The sequence below is a fragment of the Crocuta crocuta genome, unplaced genomic scaffold (genome assembly GCF_008692635.1).
Source record: "Crocuta crocuta isolate KB4526 unplaced genomic scaffold, BGI_CrCroc_1.0 scaffold65, whole genome shotgun sequence".
Lineage (NCBI taxonomy): Eukaryota > Metazoa > Chordata > Mammalia > Carnivora > Hyaenidae > Crocuta > Crocuta crocuta.
This window is the reverse complement of record NW_027530683.1, coordinates 3467207-3489314: the sequence shown is the minus strand read 5'-3', so window position 1 is coordinate 3489314 and position 22108 is coordinate 3467207. Positions and strand designations below refer to the sequence as shown.

The 22108-nt window shown below is 35.0% G+C and overlaps 1 protein-coding gene across 6 annotated transcripts in view; it reads right to left on the bottom strand.

Annotated features, from left to right (window-relative positions):
• RALGAPA1 (Ral GTPase activating protein catalytic subunit alpha 1) overlaps positions 1-22108 on the bottom strand; it is a 259411-nt gene that overhangs the window by 73170 nt on the left and 164133 nt on the right. For all 6 annotated transcript variants that reach the window (XM_077769216.1, XM_077769217.1, XM_077769215.1 and 3 more), the window contains 2 exons: positions 15198-16062; positions 12337-12408 (listed from right to left, as the gene is read on the bottom strand). In XM_077769216.1, coding sequence (XP_077625342.1) covers positions 12337-12408; positions 15198-16062 — 937 coding nt within the window. The remainder of the gene's footprint in view (positions 1-12336; positions 12409-15197; positions 16063-22108) is intronic.

Genomic DNA, 22108 nt, shown 5'->3' with positions numbered 1-22108 from the left:
CGAAACCACAAACCGTGAGATCATGACCTGAGCCGAAGTTGGACGCTTAACCGACTGACCCACCCAGGCACCCCACTGAGAAACTATTTCCTTGGAAAGATTAAGTAGATTATTTGCATCAAGACAAGAAAGTCCATTGTAATTGTGGTGTGTAATTAATTACAACTCTAGTTTAAAAGTTAGAAAATAAATGTTTAAAAATCATAAAATAATTTGTTATTGGATACATAATATAAAAAGTATATAAACTGTAGTAGCATCAATAACCTAGAATGTGAGGAAGAAGTAAAAATATAAAGTTTCAGTATGCTATCTATCAAGTTCTAATCAGCTTAAAATAAGACATTATAAATACACATTTTATGTAAGCCTCATGGTAAACACAAAGAAAAAACCTGTAGTAGATACACAAAAATACTATTGTAAAACGTATTTAAATCACAAATAAAGACAGCAAGAGATAAAGCAAAATACAGACTATCTGCAAAACAGAAAACAATGAAAAAATGACATAAGTTTTTACCTCTCAATAGTTATTTAAATGTAAATGAATCAAAAGACACAATGCCTGAATAGATTTAAAAAAAAAAAGTGAGATCCAAATGACATGCTACTTACAAGAGACTCATTTTAGCTCTAAGGATAACACAGAGAATGAGAATGAAGGGATGGAAAACAGTATTTTAAGCAAATGGTAAAAAAAAAAAAAAGCAAGGTTGCTATATTTATAGACTGTGAGTTAAAAACGGTAAAATAAATAAATAAAAAATAAAGTCACTACCATAAATGGGTCAATCCATCAAGACATAACAATTATAAATATACATGCACTCAACACTAAAGCACCTATATATATAAAGCAAACAGTAACAGTAAAGGGAAATAAACAGCAATACAGTAACAGCTGGTGACTTTAATACCCCACTCTCAACAATGAACAGATCATCCACACAGGAAATCGAGTAAGAAAGTACATCTGACCGATACCACAGACTAAATGGACTTAACAGATATATACAGAACATTCCGTCCAACAGTAGCAGAATACAAATTCTTCTCAAGAGCACATAGAACATTTTCTAGGATAGATCATGTGCTAAAACACACAAATCTTAAATTCAAGAAGATATATCTTTTCCAAAAACAAAGGAATTAAACTATAAATCAACAAACAGGAGGAAAGCTGGAGAATTCACAAATACATGGAAACTAAGTGACACACTCCTAAACAACCAATGGGTCAAAAAGAAATCAAGGGAAATAAAAAATATCTTGAGAAAAACAAAAAAGGAAATACAACAAACCATAATTTATAGAATGCAGCAAAAGTAGTTTCAAGAAGGCAGTTTATAGTGATATATACACTTACATCAAGAAAAAAGAGAGGCTTTGTAGTAAAGGCTAAAGTCTGGGACTGTGATGCCTCCCGTTTTGGTTTTCTTCTTCAATATTTGGCTATTCAAGGTCTTTTGCGGTTCCATACAAATTTTAGGTTTGTTTGTTCTAGCTTTGAGAAGAATGCTGGTGCGATTTTGATTGGGATTGCATTGAATGTGTAGACTGCTTTGGGTAGTATTGACATTTTAACAATATTCTTCCAATCCATGAGCATGGAATGTTTTTCCATTTCTTTGTGTCTTCTTCAATTTCCTTCATAAGTTTTTCTATAGTTTTCTTTATACAGATCTTTTATATCTTTGGTTAGGTCTATTCCTAGGTATTTTATGGGTCTTGGTGCAATTGTGAATGGGATCAGTTTATTTCTCTTTCTGTTGCTTCATTATTGGTGTATAAAAATGCAACCAATTGCTGTACATTGATTTTGTACCCTGCGACTTTGCTAAATTCACGAATCTGTTCTAATAGATTTTTGGTGGAGTCTGTCAGGTTTTCCACGTAGAGTATCATGTCGTGTGCGAAATGTGAAAGTTTGACTTCGTCTTTGCCAATTCTGATGCCTTTCATTTCATTTTGTTGTCTGATTGCTGATGCTAGGACCTCCAATACTATGTTAAACAACAGTGGTGAGAGTGGACATCCCTGTTGTGTTCCTGATCTCAGGGGGAAAGCTCTCAGTTTTTCCCCATTGAGGGTGGTATTAGCTATGGGCTTTTCATAAATGGCTTTTATGATGTTTAAGTATGTTCCTTCTATCCTGACTTTCTCAAGGGTTTGTATTAAGAAAGGATACGGCTGTAATCATCAAGACAGTATGGTACTGGCACAAAAACAGACACATAGACCAATGGAATAGAATAGGGAACTCAGAATTGGATCCACAAATGTATGGCCAACTAATCTTTGACAAAGCGGGAAAGAGTATCCAATGGAAAAAAGACAGTCTCTTTAGCAAGGTGTTGGGAAAACTAGACAGCAACATGCAGAATGAAACTAGACCACTTTCTTACACCATACACACAAAGAACCTCAAAATGGATGAAGGGTCTAATGTGAGACAGGAAACCATCAAAACCTTAGAGGAGAAAGCAGGAAACAACCTCCTTGACCTCAACTGCAGCAATTTCTTACTTGACACATCCCCAAAGGCAAGGGAATCAAGAGCACAAATGAACTACTGGGATCTCATCAAGATAAGAAGCTTCTGCACTGTAAAAGAAAAAATCAATCAAACTAAAAGGCAACCAACGGAATGGGAAAAGATATCTGCAAATGACATAGCAGATAAAGGGCTAGTGTCCAAAATCTATAAGGAACTCACTAAACTCCACACCCAAAAAATGAACAACTCAGTGAAGAGATGGGCAGAAGACATGAACAGACACTTCTCCAAAGAGGACATCCAGATGGCCAACAGACACATGAAATGATGTTCAACGTCACTCCTCATCAGGGAAATACAAATCAAAACTATACTGGGATATCACCTCATGCCAGTCAGAGTGGCTAAAATGAACAAATCAGGAGACTATAGATGTTGGTGAGGATGTGGAGAAATGGGCACCCTTTTACACTGCTGGTTGGAATGCAAACTGGTGCAGCCACTCCAGAAAACAGTGTGGAGGTTCCTCAAAAAATTAAAAATAGAACTACCCTATGACCCAACAACAGCACTGCTAGGATTTTACCCAAGGGATACAGAAGTGCTGAGGCCCAGGGGCACATGTACCCCAACGTTTATAGCAGCACTTTCAACAATAGTCAAATCGTGGAAAGAGTCTAAATGTTCATCATCTGACAAATGGATAAAGAAGATGTGGTTAATATATACAATGGAATACTATGTGGTTAATATATACAATGGAATAATATGACAATGAGAAAGAATGAAATCTGGCCATTTGCAGCAATGTGGATGGAACTAGAGAGTATTATGCTATGTGAAATAAGTCAGTCAGAGAAAGACAGATACCATATGTTTGCACTCATATGTGAATCTTGAGAAACTTAACAGAAGACCATGGGGGAAGGGCAGGGGAAAAAATAGTTACAGAGAGGGAGGGAGGCAAACCATAAGAGACTCTCAAATAATGAGAGCAAACTGAGGGTTGATGGGGGTTGAGAAGAGGTGAAAGTGGGCGATAGGCATTGAGGAGGGCACTTGTTGAGATGAGCTCTGGGTGTTGTATCTGACAATAAATTATATTAAGAAAAACAAAAAAGGAAAAAGAGAGGTGCCTGGGTGCCTCAGTCAGTTGAGCGTCTGACTCTTGCTTTTATCACAGGTCATGATTCCGGGGTCATGGGAATGAGCTCTGAGTGCCACGCTGGGTTCTGTGCTGAGCATAGATTCTGCTTAAGATTCTCTCTCTCTCTCTCTCTCTCTCTCTCTCTCTCTCCCCCCCCTCTGTCCCTCTCCCCCATTTGTGCTCTTTCTCTTTAAAATAAAAAGAAAAGGAAAAGAAAGAAAAAAGATCTCAAATAAATAACCTAACTTTACACCTAAAGGAGCTAGAAAAAGAATAAACAAGCCCAAAGTTAACAGAAGAAAGGAAACAATAAAAATTAGGGCAGAAATAAATGAAATAAAGAATAGTAAACTAGAAAAAATGAACAAAACCAAGAGCCAGTTCTTGAAAATATGAACAAGATTAAGAAACCTTTAGCTAAACTAACCACAAAAGAGGACCCAAATGAGTATTATAAACAAAAAGGAGATATTGGAACTGATACTGCAGAAATGCAAATGATCATGACAGATTATGATAAACAACTATATGCCAAACAATTGGACAACCTAAAAGAAATGGGTAAGTTCCTAGAAATGTACAACCTACCAAGACTTAATTATGAAAGAACAGAAAGTCTAAACATGTAAGCAGATGGAAGCAGTAATCAAAAACCTTCCAACAAAGAAAAGGCCAGTACCAGATGGTTTCACTGTGAATTCTACTCAACAATTAAAGAAGTAATACCAATCCTTCCCAAACTCTTCAAGAAAAGTGAAAAGGGGGGAACACTTCCAAATTCATTTTACCGGGAGAGCATTACCTGATACCTAAGCTTGGTAAGAATACTACAAGAAAAGAAAATTACAGGCAACATTGCATGAGTTCAGATGCAAAAAGTCTCAACAAAATACTAGCAAACAGAGTTTGACAATACATTAAAGGATCGTACAACATGATAAAGTAAGATTCATCCTTTGGATGCCAGGGTGGTTCAACACATGCAAATTAATAGATGTAATGCATCATATTAACAAAATAAAAGATAAAAATCACACAATCATCCCCATAGATGCAACAAAAGAATTTGACAAAATTCAGTATCCATGCATGACACTCAACAAACTAGGCAGAGAAGGAATAGACCTCAACATAATTAAGGCCTTATCTGACAAGCCCACAGCTAACATCTTTTAACATATGGTGAAAAATTGAAAGATTTTTTCCTAAGTACAGGACCAAAATCAGGGGGCCCACTCTCATCACTCCTATTCAATACAGTACTGGAAGTCCTCGCCAGAGCAATCAAGCAAGAAAAAGAAACAGAAGGCATCTGAATCAGGAAGAAAGTAGTACAATTATTTCTTTTTGTAGATGACATGGTCTTATATTAAAAAAATCCAAAACACTACAAAAGAAAGTCTCATTTTATAATAAGTAATAAAAATTACTTAGGAATAAATTTAACCAAGATGAAAGATCTTCACAATGTAAACTCTGAGACACTGATGAAAGATATTGGAGATACAAATGAGGAAAAAGATAACCTGTGGTTCATGGATTTGTATTAAAATGTTTATTTGACCCAAAGTCATCTATTGATTCACTGTAATCCCTATCAAGATTCCAATGGCATTTTTCACAGAAACAGAAAAACTATACTAAAATTCATATGGAATCACACAAGACTCCAGACAGTCAAAGCAATTCTGAGAAAGAATAACAAAACTGAAGTCATGACACTTACTGATTTCAAATTATCTTACAAAGCTATAGTAATCAAAACTGTATTGGAATAAAAACAGACACAAAGATCAATAGAACAGAATTGACAACCCAGAGATAAACCGATGCATAAACAGTCAACTAATATTTGACAAGGGAGCCATGAATACTCGATGGAGAAAAGACAGTCTCTTCAATAAATGGTATGGAGAAAAATAGATATTTATATGCAAAATAATAAAACTGGACTCCTACCTTATACCACTGACAGAAACTAACATGAAATGGATTAAAGACTTAATGTANTAGAAGCAGGGAGACCAGCGGGAGGGGCTGCATAATAAAAATTAAATTATTTGGGTTTTGTCCCCAGTTCCTGGTGCTTAAAACCCTTAGAAACGACTGTTTCTTGCATGTGAATGAGATGACACATATCAGGGGCCAGGGGCTGGTAGCTTCAAGACGGGGGCCAGTCTCTAGAAAGGACAACCACCAAACAAGCTGGAGGTCAGATCTCACTGCTGCTCTGCACTGCCCCAGCCCTACCTCTAAGGAGCAGAGCAGGTCTGCAGACTAAGTGCAATCATGAGTAGGCAATGACTGCATAGTTAGAGCAAATCATGTCTACTTAATGAAAGCTGCATAAAAACACCTGAATGACAGGGTTTGGGAGCTTCTGGGTGGATGAGCACGAGGTGCCGGGTGGGTGGCACTCTGGGAAAGGACATGTAATCTCTACACCCTTTCCCGTGCCCTGCCCCAAGCACGTCTTCCATTTGTCCCTTTCTGGCCTTTACCCTTTAAATAAACCAGGGATAGTAAGGAAAGTGGGGAAAATAAAAAAAGACTTAATGTAAAACTCCTAGAAGAAAAATAGAGAGTAAGCTCTCTGACATTGGTCTTGGCAGTGATTATTTTAGATATGAAAGCACAAGCAACAAAACCAAAACTCCAAACCAAAACCAACACAAACGAGTGGACTATGTCAAACTAAAAAGCTTCTGCAGAGCAAAACAGATAATAACCAAAATGAAAAGGGAACCTATAAAATGAAAGAAAATATTTGCCTATTACATGTATGTATCTGATAATGGGCTAGTATCCCAAATATTAGGAACTCATGCAACTCAACAGCAATAAAACAAATAATACAATTAAAGTGGGCAAAAAAAGAAAAGAGGGTCTAAAAAATGGGCAAGGACCCAAAGAGACATTTTTCAAAGGGGATATTAAAATAGCCAACAGGAACATGAACAGATGAATGGATTAAGAAAATGTGGTATACATATGCACAGTTGACCCATCAACAACCAGGGTTTGTACTGTACGGGTCCACTTATAAACACAATTTTTTCAATAAATACACTGCAGTGCTCTAAATGTTTTTTCTCTTCCTCATGATTTTCTCAGTAACATTTTTTTCTATGACTTACTTTAATAATATATAATGTATACAACATATAACATACATGTCAGTTGACTGTTTATCAGTAAAGCTTCTGGCCAACAGTAGGCTATTAGTAGTTAAGTTTTGAGGGAGTCAAAGCTGTATGCAAATCCTCAACTGCATGGGGACAGGAGTGGGGAGAGTTGGTGCCCCTAACCCCTGCGTTGTACAATGGAATTTAGCCAGAAAAAAAGGAAAGCCTACCATTTGTGACAACTTCGATGAACCTTGAGGGCATTATGCTAAATGAAATAAGTCAGACAATGAAAGACAAATATTGTATATTTTCACTTATATGTGGAATCTGAAAATACTGAACTCAGAGAGAGCAGACTGGTTCTAGGGGTCGGAAGTGGGGAAATGGGCAAAATGGGTGAAGGTGGTCAAAGGGCATAAACTTCCAGTTGTAATATGAATAAATTCTGGGGAAGTAATTTATAGCAAGCTAACTATAGTTAACAATGCTGTATTGTATGTATATATATTTTTTAAATTTTTAATGTTTTATTTATTTCTGAGAGAGAGACAGCATGAGCAGAAGAGGGTCAGAGAGAGAGGGAGATACAGAATCTGAAATAGGCTCTAGTCTCTGAGCTATTAGCACAGAGCCCAACGTGGGGCCGGAACCCACTAACTGTGAGATCATGACGTGAGCCGAAGTCGGACGCTTAACCGACTGAGCCACCCAGGTGTCCCCGCTGTATTATATTTTTAAAGGTTCCTAAGAGAGAGGATTTTTAAAGTTTTCATTACAAAAAAAATTGTAACTATGTGAGACAAAAGACATGTTAACTAACCTTACTGTGCTAATTGTTTTGCAATATGTATATTTATAATCATTATGTTTAAACCATAACCTACCAGAATGCTGTATGTCAATTCTATCTTAATGAAGCTATGGAGAAAAAACTTTGAAGGGATAATATAGGAATACATAAACTAATTTTTTAAAAAGAGCAAAAAAAATCCCTCAAAACTAAAAGGAGAAAAGGAATATAACAGAATGATAATACCGTGTGCTAATCTACTAGTGTGCGTTTTGAAAATCTCAATGGAAAGAATTAGAAATTTTACTCATTGTTCAAAATTTTCAAACAACAGATAATATTCATTTCATGAATCAGGCTATAATCTTAATTCTAAAAGCATAATAAAAACAGAGAAAAATTTAAATATAGAATATGCTTAGAAATGGACTATACATTAATCAAAATGAAAATCTATGTTTAACACAACAGGAAGTCAAATGACCCAGTAGGGTTTATCCCAAGAATCAAAGAATTATTTAATATCAATCTAGTGGTTTAAAGTACATCAATTAGTTAAGAAGGCAAAACTATATGAAAATTTGAATAGATGCTGAAATAGATTCCAATAACAGGATTTCCACTCTTATAATAATAACTGAATACTGTACTGCAAATTCTTGTCAGTGTAATGAAACATGATATAAGCAAAATTAGGCATAATTCTTAGAAAAGAGATTATTTGTAGATAATTATATACCTAGACAGATCCTAAGACTGAGATAACTATAAAATGTTTAAAATAAATAAGAGAATTCACTAAAGTATCTGTATAGCACAATATAATGGGAAATAAATTCTATGTAGAATAGCATCACAACAATAAAATAATCCTAAAAGTAATGCCTGGGTCTCAGAATAAATGAAAAACATGCCATGATTATTAATGGGAAGAATGAGGATAACAAATGTGTTTATTCTTTCTACATGAAAGTTTTACTGAAATCAAAGCAATATTATCAATGGGATTTTTTTTCCTGTAAAACAACAGCCTAATTGTAACACGTATCCATAAGAATAAACAGAGATGAAAATATCTAAGAAAAAAGGAATATGTATGAGTAGGGTAAAGAAGAAGACAGGGCCTATCAGATATTAATATAAAGCTATGATAAATTAAACACTAACATCTGCACAAAATTGATAGATCAAAAGAAATAAACAGCTTTGAAACAGACAGCTTACTATTTGATAAAGGAAACATCAAATCAATGGAAAGGTATAGATTATCAACAAATTCTAGAGAAAGACTGTTCTCCAGTATTCAAGCTAGTTCTATTTCTTTCTGCATAAACTAAAATATATTCCAGAAGAAATAAAGAATTAAATGTAAAATAATAACCACTTCAACCAAGTACCTATGATTTCTAGAAGGAGATACAATAGAATGTTTAATTGATTCCAAGACAGAATTAATTCTTGAAGCATGATAAAGAATTGAAAAAAATCCAAAGAAAAAAGACTGAGAGACATAATTACATACAAATGAAAAACCTTTATGTTAAACAATGTAAAATTGTTGAAAACTGAAAGTCAAACAACTGGGAAAACTCCCACAATAAGTACACAAGTTAATCCTTCGATACACACATACGTAAGACAGCTCTTACACGTCAGAAAAATTCCATTTTAAATAGAAAAGGACACTAATATGGAAAGAGAATAAAATTTGTTACAAATACGTGAAAAATATTAACTTCACTAGTAATAAAGAACTATAAAGAGATACCATCACCTGCCTCTCAGTGTAGGCAAGATGTAGAAATGTGATTAACACCTTATGTTGGCCAAGTGGAAGTTCCATAAGAATTCTTACAGTGTTGGCAGGAGTGGAAATTAGTACTTAGTGAAAAGTAACTTTGCAATATATATGACCTGAAATAAGTTCTCATGCTTTGATGTAATAATTTTATTTCTAGAAATCTATCCTAGGGCAAGATATTAAAAAACAACTTAAATGTCCAATAATGTCACAGAACTTGGTACCATAAAAAATTATTTTTAAAAAATATGAAAATGGCTGAAGAAAACACTCACAATATGATAAAGTTCCTTTTTAAAAATGGTTATTTATTTATTTTGAGAGGTTGGGGTAGGGGCAGAGGGCGAGAATCCCAAACAGGTTCCTTGCTGAGGACTGTGAGAGCATAACCTACACTGAAATCAAGAATCAGACACTTAACCGACAGAGCCATCCAGGCACCCCAATGATAAAGTCCTTTTTAAAAGGTAACTTAGTATATACATATATTTTACTATGATTCCAGTTTTGTAAAACAAACAAAAAATCAAATGTATGTCTATCAAAAAGGAGACAGAAGTTACATAAACAACTGTTAAGAATAGTTTTTATAAATACAGTAAAACCTTGGTTTGTGAGCATAATTCATTCCGGAAACATGCCTGCAATCCAAAGCACTAGTATATCAAAGCCAATTTCAAGAACCATTGGCNTGAGTGTTATGTGGAAACTAATTTGACAATAAACTATTTGTAAAAAAAAATAAATAAATAAAATAAACAATATAGGAGTAAAGCTAAAAAAAAACAGAACCATTGGCTCATTTATCAAGTTAAAAATCTATTGGAAATGTTTACTTGTCTTATAGAACACTCACAGAGCAAGTTACTTGCAATCCAAGGTTTTAATGGTAGATGGTTTATTTTTCTATTGCATATTTTCTATAATAACCTGAGAAATTAAACACTATTCTTAAAAGATTATTCCAAGAAAAACCAAAGAATGAGTAAAGATCCTATTTTCTCTTAAAATTTGGAAGTAAAAGGTACACAAAAAGTAGACTATAGCTTCAAACAATAGTAACTGAGAATAGTTTGGTTAAAGTGAGGAGTGTGCTAATGGTAAAAGGGTACGTAGAAACAAGGTAAAGATGGGATAGCTTTTTGAAGATCTGAGAGCAATCAGAGAAGGGAGGAAGTAGTACAGATAGGAGGAAAAAACGCTTTTCTGAAACTGAAGGTGAGCAAAAAAAGATGGCTCAGTATCAAAAGTTTAAAGGGAGGGGCACTTGGGTGGTTCGGTCGGTTAAGTGTTTGACTTTGGCTCAGGTCATGACCTCAGGGTTGGTGGGTTCGAACCCTGTGCCGGGCTCTGTGTTGACAGCTCAGAGCCTGGAGTCTGTGTCTCCCTCTCTCTCTGTGTGATCTTTCTCTCTCAAAAATAACTAGATTTAAAAAAAAAAGAAATTTTTAAAGAGAAGGAGTTATAAGGCAGAGTTGTTTGATGTAGGAAAGGAATGAATTATCCTTTACTTTGCATTCCTTCAGAATAATGATAGCATGTGGTTGGCTTGTTTCAAATCAGAAATCATTTGATCAGTCAGAATCACTGGATTTAATTAATGAGGTCTCACTAATGTGTGTTAAAATGTGAATGTGTGAAGGAGAAGAACAGTTAGGAGCTATTGTTCTACCAGACTTATATAAGAGTTTCAAATATTTGAATTGAATCCTTAGTGAGGTTAGAGATGACCCTTTGACTATAATGAAAGGCTTAAAAAATAAAGAAGTGGTTTATAATAATCTCTGAGAAGCAAGGCAAGAAGTGAACAAGGGATAAGAAATTTGCTGAGTAGCAGAGAAGGTACTGCTGAAGTTAAGGAGCATGAATCTATAGTAAGTCTCTATATCACACTGGTTTGATCATTTTCTCTAGTAATATACTGCTGCCTAGGAATAGAGAAAGTATATGTTAAGAATGATTCTGATCAGAGAAATGATTACAGCCATAAATATATTAATATATATTATGTATATATCTAAAAGTAAATGGAAGAGTACTTTTGAAAATGCCAGAAATGGTATTTCTATAGTTGACAATGTGCAAATTAGCTGGACAGGACAAGTGAAATCAGAGGTCGGTGGCAGAGAGACCGTGGGAACATAAAAAGTAAAAAAAACCTGGAAACATAAAAGTACAAAATAGCAGTTGACAAAGATGTGAGTGAGAAATGGATGTTAAGTAGGTTGTGGATTTGAGATCTCAGAAATATAGGCATTCTGAATAATGGTAACATTCAAAGCAACGCTTTTTTAATGTTACTAGTTAATACTGCCCCAAAGCACTTACCCATAAATTTTTTTTTTGAGTCTAGAAAAGAAAGTAGCACATATACATGTCAACCTTATAGGAATTCCAGTTAACTGATATTCTGCAATTTCTAGTACTGGTTTCCCAGAAATCTTGTCCATATACATCCCATATGCATCAAGAACCCAATTACCATTAAAATAATGACATAACAAGGTTTTACACATCAAAACCCACATGTAAATGGGTATATATCCAAGAGCTTAATCAGAAATTAGATTTACAGCAATATAATAACCTACATCCATCTTTGTGCCATTAATATTTTTAGTATGTATTAGCTTCTATTTACCAGTCCTTTCACTTGAGACCTCTGAGACTAATCAAAAAGGGTATACTTGGAATGTCTAAATATGGGAAAACCAAAGGACATTTTATAAGCTCAACCAGATTTCTGCAATCAAAAGAAATCTGAAATCCATAAAAAAGGATAAACAATTCAAAGATACTAAATATTTTAATGTAGCCCTGTACTTTTTTCAACAAGTTTATTATTGAAAGGTATAAATAAATGTAGTTCTGCTCAGAAAGTTAGAAATCAACAATATAGTATTATTCACACATAAACGGAAATAGCTGACAGTTGCTATGTATAAATTTGAAGGTTCTCCAACAACTTACCACTGTCTTGAATCCAAGTTCCTAAGTTCTCTAAGTAGTTTCTCATTTTTCTTCAGGAGATGAAAGCTCCTCCTAAACAGAGAGATTTATAAACATTTTTATCACCTTTGCAGTTAACGACATGACAGTCCCAGAAATACTTTCCAGTCTACTCATGCAACTCTTAAATACTTTTCTTGCCTTTTCATACTTCTAACACAAAGGAGAACAGACCCTAAAAGAAATGTAACAAACATAGGTCATTTTTCTACCTAGGCCTTCACAGATTTCTGTTAGTGAATCATTGGCTACTGGTCACTTCAATTTTTCCTTGCAGAAGCTTATGAAGCTCATATCCAGAAAAATGGATAAAAAGATTTGTAGGTTACTTTTTAAGAGTTCCCTAATAATATGTAGGTAAGGGGGCGCCTGGGTGGCTCAGTCGGTTGCGCGTCCGACTTCAGCTCAGGTCATGATCTCACGGTTCGTGGGTTCGAGCCCTGCATCGGGCTCTGTGCTGACAGCTAGCTCAGAGCCTGGAGCCTGCTTCAGATTCTGTGTCTCCCTCTCTCTCTGACCCTCCCCTGCTCATACTGTCTCTATCTCTCTCTCAAAAATAAATTTAAAAAATTAAAAAAAAAAAAATGTAGGTAAGTTGTTCCTAATGAAAAATAAAATATCCACACAATCTAAATCATTACCAAGTAAGCATATGGATTACCAAGTAATCCAGATGGAATTTGCTTTGCTTTCTTGTTTTACCGTATAGGTATTTTTTACACTATGAAGCAATGTAGGAATTTTGCCAAATAGGTCCTATAGGTGCTAAATATGTACAAATTATATTCAACAAGTCAATGCTTGCTGTGGCAAAATATAGCTTCCTACCTTTATTTTTTTTTTTGAGAGACACTATATGGACCATCCTACAGCAAAAGAGAATAGAATGCACTCATGTGAGTGGCAATTATCTATGTTTGGACATACCATCAGGCAAATTGTGTTCCTGACAAAATGTGTCTTTCCCATAAGGCAGAGGATACTCCCTTCTAATAAATGGAAGAGTTTAAATTAAGGAAGATTCTAAACACTGGTCAATCAAGTAGAATTCCATTTCAATGCTTCACCTGTGTTTAAATTACTCTTAAGATTTATTTATCCAGTAATTCTTGAGCTCCCCTTCTACAAATTGAACAAAAACAATACATTAAACAATGCTGCTTCTTCCACTTCCCTAGAGCTTTTAGTATCAGAAATTAAAAAAAAAAAGTACAATAATGCTTTACAATTTTGGCATTTTACGTAATTACCTAATTTAATTCTCACCTTTATCTGAGATAAGAGTTATTTCCTCAACTTACAGTCTGAAGCTTAAAGGTTAAATGACCCTAACATGGTTATTCTGATTTAAATCTAATGTCTTTTCATTTAACTCTTACATGAATACTTTGTGTTTATTCCAAGTTTTTAATATGGTTTTTTACAACATGTGTAAGAAAACAAAATTTAAAAAAAATGACATACAGATTCTTTTCTTGATTTGATGCTAAATGTTCAGTTAAGTTCTCTGATACAAACAAGAAAAGATCATACTGCTGTCTGTCTAAAAAAACCAGTTAGGCTAATGTGACATAATAAGAAATAGGTATTTGGGCTCTGCTCCCAGTTCCTGACACAGAGCTCCTAAAACCCTTGTATTTTTTGATGAAGGTGACAGAAACATCTTACACAAAGTGCCTAAATCCCTTGCAATTTCCTTGATAACAGAAGCATCTTTTGTTCTGATGAGGTGATGCCTGGTGGGCTCTTAGAAAACTTCAGGATAGGGCTTGGTCATTAGAAAGCAATACCATGATTAGAAGCTTGGAACTTCAGGGCCAGCTCAATCAGTTAAGAGACCGATTCAGTTTCGGCTCAAGTCATAGATCTCATGGTTTCTGAGTTCGAGCCCTGCATAAGGCTCTGTGCTGCCAGTGCAGAACTTCCTGGGGAGTCTCTCTCCCCCTCTTTCTGCCCCTCCCCCACCAGTGCATGCACACGTTCTCTCTCTCTCTCTCTCTCTCTCAAAATAAATAAATAAACTTAAATAAAAATAAAAAGAAGCTTGGAACTTTCAGTCACCCTATGGGGAAAGGACAATGGTAATAATTAATCATACCTATATGAAGAGATCTCCATAACAGTCCCTATACTATGAGATTCAAAGAGCTTCCAGGTTAGTCAACCCAATTCAATGTGCTGGAAGGATGGCAGTCCCTAACTCCATAGGGACAGAAGCTCCTGCAACTTCGGATCCTTTCAGACCTCACCCTACATGCCTCTTCATCTGTATGTTCATCTGTATCCTTTAACCACCCTTTATAATAAACTGCTAAATATAAATAAATGTTTAATGAGCCATTACAGCTAATTATCATTATAGGTAATTATCTGATTTATAGTTGGTTGGTCATACGTAAGTATAGACTTACAACTAGTGTCTGAAGTGGGAGGCAGTCCTTGTGGGTCTGAGCCCTTAATCTGTTGTGCTAACTCCAATTAGTGTTGGAACTGCCTGGTGTGGAAAACCCATACGTTTGGTGTCAGAGGGGTTATAAGAAAAAAGTTTTTCCTATTAGTTTACAGGAAGGTTGGAAAAATAAGATTTCTTTCAATTATATGAGCTATAATTTCTAAGTCATACTTCTACTAGCCATTATGAAAATGTTAATAGTTATTTTATTGAGTTTTATTTTTATTCACTTGAATCCTGATCCGAAATCTGTCCAGTGGCCAAAGAACTAATTGGTAGATAAAATTTAGTGAGGAAAAGAACAGAGTCTAAAATACTTGATCAAAAGATGAATAAGATTAATGTTAAAAAAAAATTCTTTTATTCTTACCTTTTGTCCCACGAATTCATTCCCAATATGCTCAGAAGCAATCTGCAATAATAAAATGCTGACTGAGGCTTTTGAGGTGTTGGTTCATCTTGTTCCACAGCTTTCATGTTTAAGTCATTAAAGTGTTTCTCAACAAATTCTTTTTCCTCTGTATGTTGCTTAAGGATAGCATTAATAACATCATTTTCCTGTTTTTCAGAAATGCACACAGGTTGTGGAGCAGGGATATTAAGTGAGATTCCAGTTCTCTGTAAGCATTCAGGACTAGTTATACCTAAATATTGCAAAAGCTCATCAAGAACATCTTCTTCATCTCTTATGGTATCCCAAGTTGGTACAGTTTCTCTAAATCCTCTTTTAAACTGGAGGGAAATGCCATCATTTATTGTTGTATCTTCTAAGCATTCATTAGATGCAGGAGGCTCTTCGGCCTTCTCTTGCCGAGATGATGAAAGAATGAGAGATGTAGGCTCTGACAAGCCACTCACAGGAGGTGGTCCATACAGGATGGCAGAATCCCAGGAATATTTTCCAGAGAGATCACGGACTATGACTCTGACATTTGAATTGGCTGATGCAAGGCCAGCAGATAAACCTCCTCCGGGTATACTCTCTTCTGATCTGATCTGGATACAGGACACTAATGTTGTATTGTTCAACACAAAGAACTGGATATTTGGACTCTCAAAGAGTTCAGGAGAAAGTTCAGTACTTTCACTGTAATGATTGTCATGATTTTCACACACCTGACTTGTTAACATAGCAGGACCACCACTCATTGGATAATGGCCCAAGTGATTTACCAGATGTGTAATAACAGTGCGGGCAGCTATAGAGATTAATCCTTGTTGCATCTGAGTTTTCACTAGAAATAAGAAATATAAGTGAGTGGAGATACTGCTGCTTTCTAGGAAGTCATGTAACAATGAAATTTTTAGAAAACAAATGGAGTTTCATCACCTTATCAAAATAATATTCAGATATTAAATATGAATATTTTCAGTTTAGATTCTGTTCTATTAGAATGATGGCAAAGAAAAACCTCTCGAAGTTTTGTTAATTTTTTTAAAAAGCCCTTTTTCAAAGTTTTGCGTATGGATTCACAATTTAAATCACACTTATTTTTTAAAGCTTTATTTATTCATTTATTTTGAGAGAGAGAAGAGAGTGAGCAAGCATGAGCATGAGCAGAGCATGAGCATGCTGCCAGCGCAAAGCCCAATGCAGGGCTCAAACTCATGAACTGCGAGATCATGACCTGAGCCGAAATCAAGAGTTGGACGGTTAACCTCCTAAGCAACAGAGGCACCCCTGTAAATCATTCTTTCAAAGAAGGATCGCAGGTATTATTAATCACTTAAAATCACTCAGCACACAGATTAGAAAGCCAATGAAATCTGGGTGGCTTAGTCGGTTAAGCGTCCGACTTTCGCTTAGGTCATGATCTCACGGTTCGTGGGTTCGAGCCCCGTGTTGGGCTCTGTGCTGACTGCCAGCACAGAGCCTGGAGCCTATTTCGGAGTCTGTGTCTCCCTCTCTCTCTCTGGCCCTCTCCTGTTCACGCTGTCTCTCTCTCTCTCTCTCTCCTAGAAATAAATAAAAAAATAAAAATTAAAAAAAAGAAATCTGACAAAGTTTTAATCTCATGAGTAGATTCAGAGAAACTGCATGCCTTAAGTGTCATTTAAGTATGGCTTTTACCAATGATATAAAAGCTTCAGAGAAAAGTAATCTTTCACTAAACTTTAGGATTCAGAATCAATTTAAACAGTGATCAATGTAACCAGTATATATCGTGAAAACTTTAAGGGAAACCATATTTTATGGGCCTGATTACGTATTATATTTTTGTAAGATATTCTTCTGGTTCACTGCGGTCCCAATTAGTTGCAGGTAAGAAGCATTTTCTTCCCTTCCTTAAGCACATTAGGGAAAGCAAATAGATATGGAGCATATCCATAGCAAAGAGTAAAAAAAGAAAACAAAGAATACAGCAGTCAAGGGCAAGAAATGTCAGGACCTCAAGGAGGAGGAAAAGGGAGGGAAGAGAAGGAAGACAGAAAACAGAGAATATACGGAGGAAAGAAGAAGTGAAGAGAAACAATAACTTGGCAAAGCCCACTAGTCAAACATTGCCAATGTGACTGCAAGCAGGCTGATGTGGAAGCTAGTTTTGAAATGGGTGGTGTCAGGAAGTTGGGGACAGTCTTGATACTTTTTATCTAGGACGCAGGTGAAGAGTTGTCATTAGTAAGAAGTACTCATCATATGTTAGAAGATGATGTTTAGTTGTGTGTTTATGTGAGTGTATGTTTACAGTGTTGTCTTAGTTATAGACATGATGACAGAGGGACTGTCTCTCTGTATTGTTCTACCATAGTCATAGAGTGATCTTGTCTTGAGTATTGTTTATATTCTGAAAGTTAATCATTTGGGATACCTGCCAGAATAAATCTAGATTTGAGAATGTCCTGATGATCAAAGTATTATCTATATACAATAAATTTCTTAGTTTTAAGTATACTTTGTGATCCATTTTGACAACTATATGGAGCTGTGTAACCACTAACATAATACATAGTAAAATTCCCACTAAAAAATACATTATATTTTATATAAATTTTATCTCTATAAGCTTTAGTTTAAAAAACATTTATAAGGACATTAGCTTGTGCACTGCTCATATGATACTTAAAAAGAGGCAAGAGGAAAGAATAGTCTTAAATTTTTAAGGCCATAGCCCTCACTGACTACAAGCAGAGATCAGCAAAAAATCAGCTACTATGCCATTAATAGCAAAAACATCTTCCATTATTTTCACTCTAAAAAAGAACAGTTTTCTCTGGGCTTTGGTTGATTTTGAAATGTTAGAGTATCAAAATTTTAATCTTCTTCCATTATCAATCACATTTTAGGACCACATATATGTATATATGAATATTTTTCTGTTTACTTAAAAAGATCCAATTATATTGAGCTGTTCTCCAACTATAAATATGGCTGGTTCAGCTAGATAACACTAGATAACACTAAATGATTAATCTTAATTCAATACTACATTTTCAAGACCATATGCAAGTCAAGTAAAAAGATATGTCACTGGATGACAAAAACAGGTGGCTTGAATCTAGTGTCTGCTTTCCCTTCCCTCATTAAAACTCAGAATGTAATGGAAGTTCATGCTGTTGGGAGCCTTACAGACAATTTAGCCAGTACTTGTCATTTTGAACATGAGGACAAGTGGGTACACAGAGCTAAGGGATTTGTCTACCATAGAACAGGCTGGTCTTTTGCTTTCCAGTTCAGTGTCAGTTCCATCTTTACCATAACTCTATTTCAATTATTTTTCTCTTTTGTTAAAATGCCCTTTTTAGGATACCTGAGTGACTCAGTCAGTTTAGTGTCTTGAGTCTTGATTTTGGCTCAGGTCATGATCTCATGGTTTGTGAGTTTGTGCCCCATGTGAGGCTCCCACTGACAGCATGGAGCTTGCTTGGGATTCTCTCTCTCTCTCTGCTCCTCCCCATTCGTGTTCTCTCTCTCAAAATAAATAAATAAGTAAATAAATAAATAAATAAATAAATAAATATTTTTTAAAAATGCCCTTTTCTTTTGGCAGATCACTGTGACATATGGACACAATGAATTCAACTTTTTTTCCTGTGTATAGTAACTTCAACATAGTATTATTTAGCATAACTTACTATCTAAAAGGGCTAGATCAATTGAAAAGCTCATTTAAGTAAGACTAAATCACATTGTAAATGGTAATAAAAGGGGTGCCTGGGTGGCTAAGTTGGCTGAACATCTGACTTAAGCTCAGGTCATAGTTTGTGGGTTCGAGCCCTATACTGGGCTCTGTGCTGACAGCTCAGAGCCTGAAGCCTGCTTCTGATTCTGTGTCTCCCTCTCTCTCTGTCCCCCTCCCATTGTGCTCTCTCTCCCTCTCAAAAATAAACAAACATAAACAATTTTAATAAAAATTATAAAGACACTAAATTTTTTTGATGTATGAAAAGAATTTTCTGTTCTTTGTCTTCCTCCTTGCTTAGGAGTGATATATATCTTGTTCTAAGCAATGAATCTTTACTGCAGAACATTTCTGAAGAAGTGAAAGAACATAATTTAATAGAAACAGATCACAAAATAGAGAAGAATTCCTGACTTTGCCTCTGGCTTGATTTGTGATCATGGATGAATCACATGAAACACACTAAACCCATTTTTCCTTTAAGAATAATATAGATTTCTTATAAAGATNATGCTGACAAAAACTGAGGACTGATGGATGTGGGGGGAGGGGGGATGGGCATGGAGGAGGACACTTGTGGGGATGAGCACTGAGTGTTATGTGGAAACTAATTTGACAATAAACTATTAAAAAAAAAAAAAAAAAGATGAATTGAAAACTCATATACAAAGTTGAATATAACAGAAGCAATATAAATCATTCAATTTTAAGAGCATTATAAGTAACATGGGTGTTATGTGTTCCTTTTTCAAACTTTCTTATAAATAAACTGCAAGAATGAGCCAGCTCTTTCCCCAAAACAAAACCCTAGGTCTAGGGTCCTGTCCATCCTATACATCCTCTTGTCAGAGGAAGAGACAGTGGGAAAAGAGTTCAAATGAACTTGTTCACGAATCTGTCATAATTTTTAACACTAAGAAAACTTAAAAACTCTAATTAGATTTTAGATGTAGGTAACGGCATTTTCTTTCCTAAGCTGCTTCTCTAAATTCAGGATATATATAAATATGGAAGGATAAAAATCTCTCAATTTGTTAACTGGGCAATTTTCTTTAGGTTTTTAAGTTATGGTGAACTATAGAACATATGTATTTCTCTTTTCAACATTGACTTAGATATAAAGAAAACATATGAAATTCTCAAATTTAGGTATTCAAAATGAAATTCTAAATAACTAGCCTTGTGAGAAAATGTAACATGAAGATATCGATGCTTCTGAGGCTTTGTGTAACTAGCATTCATTTAAATAAGTCTATTCAGGGTTGTCTTTTCAGATTGTCAGATTAAACAAACCCTACAGCATTTGCAGCAAACCCATAATTACAGATTATTACAGCATACAAAAGCAGCAAGACATAAAAAGCTGCTGCAATTCATTGCACTCTAATAGAACATGCAGAGGAAGTTAATTTTGGCAAATGCTTTAAATATTAGCTTTGCATAATATGTATAGGTGAAACTATAATTAGGACAAAATGAATTCTTTGGAGCCTCCTTTCACTCTGACCCTGCAAATGATGACTTTTTGCTAATAAGACTACTGCCATTTGAAAAAAAGCCAACTTTACTACCTTGCTTTATTATTTAGTAAATTTAATAATTACACCTACTCCTGCCAATAGTCCTCAAATCAGACTCGTTCAATTTAATACTGAGCTTATTAGGGACACTCTATGTTTAGAAACCTTTGGCCAAAAACGTACTTGAAGATGATGAAACATGCCTTAGACAAGGGCACAATGATTAGTCACTTTGCCATATTAAAAAAAAAAAAAACCCAGTACAGCATGTTGTCACTATAGACCACAGAATCACCTGCTGTTGGCTTACAGCTGTTCCTAAAAGACTCTGCATTAATCTGGTCCTTTCTACCTTTAAGAAAGTCCAAAGGGAACAACTTAATACATTTAGAGAACAATACTCCACAGAATATTTGGTATCCATTTAAAGCTCATCTACTTAAATAAATCTTTACCTTTGTGTCTTTTACTGTAACTGTTAATGGTACAGTAAATTTTGTCTGCAATACATTAAAAACTCCCTTTACGTAAGTAAACTACTTATTTCACTGTTTAACAAATGTGCTATATTGCCCTCAATCAAGCTTTATCATTTTACCCTTTTGAGAAAAATGCAAAAAGCAACTCATCTTTTCAAATAACTTTGTTTTTCAGTAAAATAAACACTGTTTTACTATATCAAATCTAAGAATTTAATATATAAAGCTGTCTATATATCAATTATGGTCTAAATTATTTTGCTATACTATGCTTCCCAGTATATCTCTACTATATTTGAGCTTTGATGTAAATCTTATTTTCCTATTTCAGTTCCATATACAGCTGACCCTTGAAAAATATGGGGATTAGGGTACTGATCCCCCCCCATGTAGTAAAAAATCCATGTTTTAACTTTTTACTTCTCCCAAACCTAACTACCAATAGCCTACTGTTCATAGAAAGCTATACCAACAACATAAGCAGTTGATTAGCACACATTTTGAATGTTATATGTATTAAATATATTCTTATAATAAAGTAAGCTAGAGAAAAGAAAATCATTAAGAAGAAAAAATATATTTATAGTAAAAATAAAAAAAAATCCATGTGTCAGTGGACCTGCATAGTTCAACTGTATTTGTGTTTTAAAGAAACTATTAGCAATTTGTGGTCAATCCCAAACCCTAGCCCTATTTCTTTGACGTGTAACTTCAGATCTTCATTTGCATTCTGTCACCAATCCATTATTATGGCCACACCTTAGATGTCTTATAACATTTATAACTATTCCACCTTTAAAAAAATCAAACTCTTTGAGGGCTTAGTCAGTTAAGCGTCTGACTCTTGGTTTCGGCTCATGTCATGATCTCACAGTTAGGGAGTTCAAGCCCTACATAGGGCTCTGCGGTGACAATGTGGAGCCTGCTTGGGATTCTCTCTCTTTCCTCTCTGTCCCTACCTAGTTTGCATACTCTTTCTCTCTCAAAATAAACAAACGTTAAAAATTTTTTTTTAATTAAATAAAAATCAAACTCTTACTTAATAGCTTACTCTTTGACCGCAGTATCCTAGTCTAGTAATTTTCCTGTTCTGTTTTGCAGAGCCCTTGGAGAGGGCTGTTAGGAGGTGGGCAGAAGAGAAGTCAGAAGGATCCCAGGCCT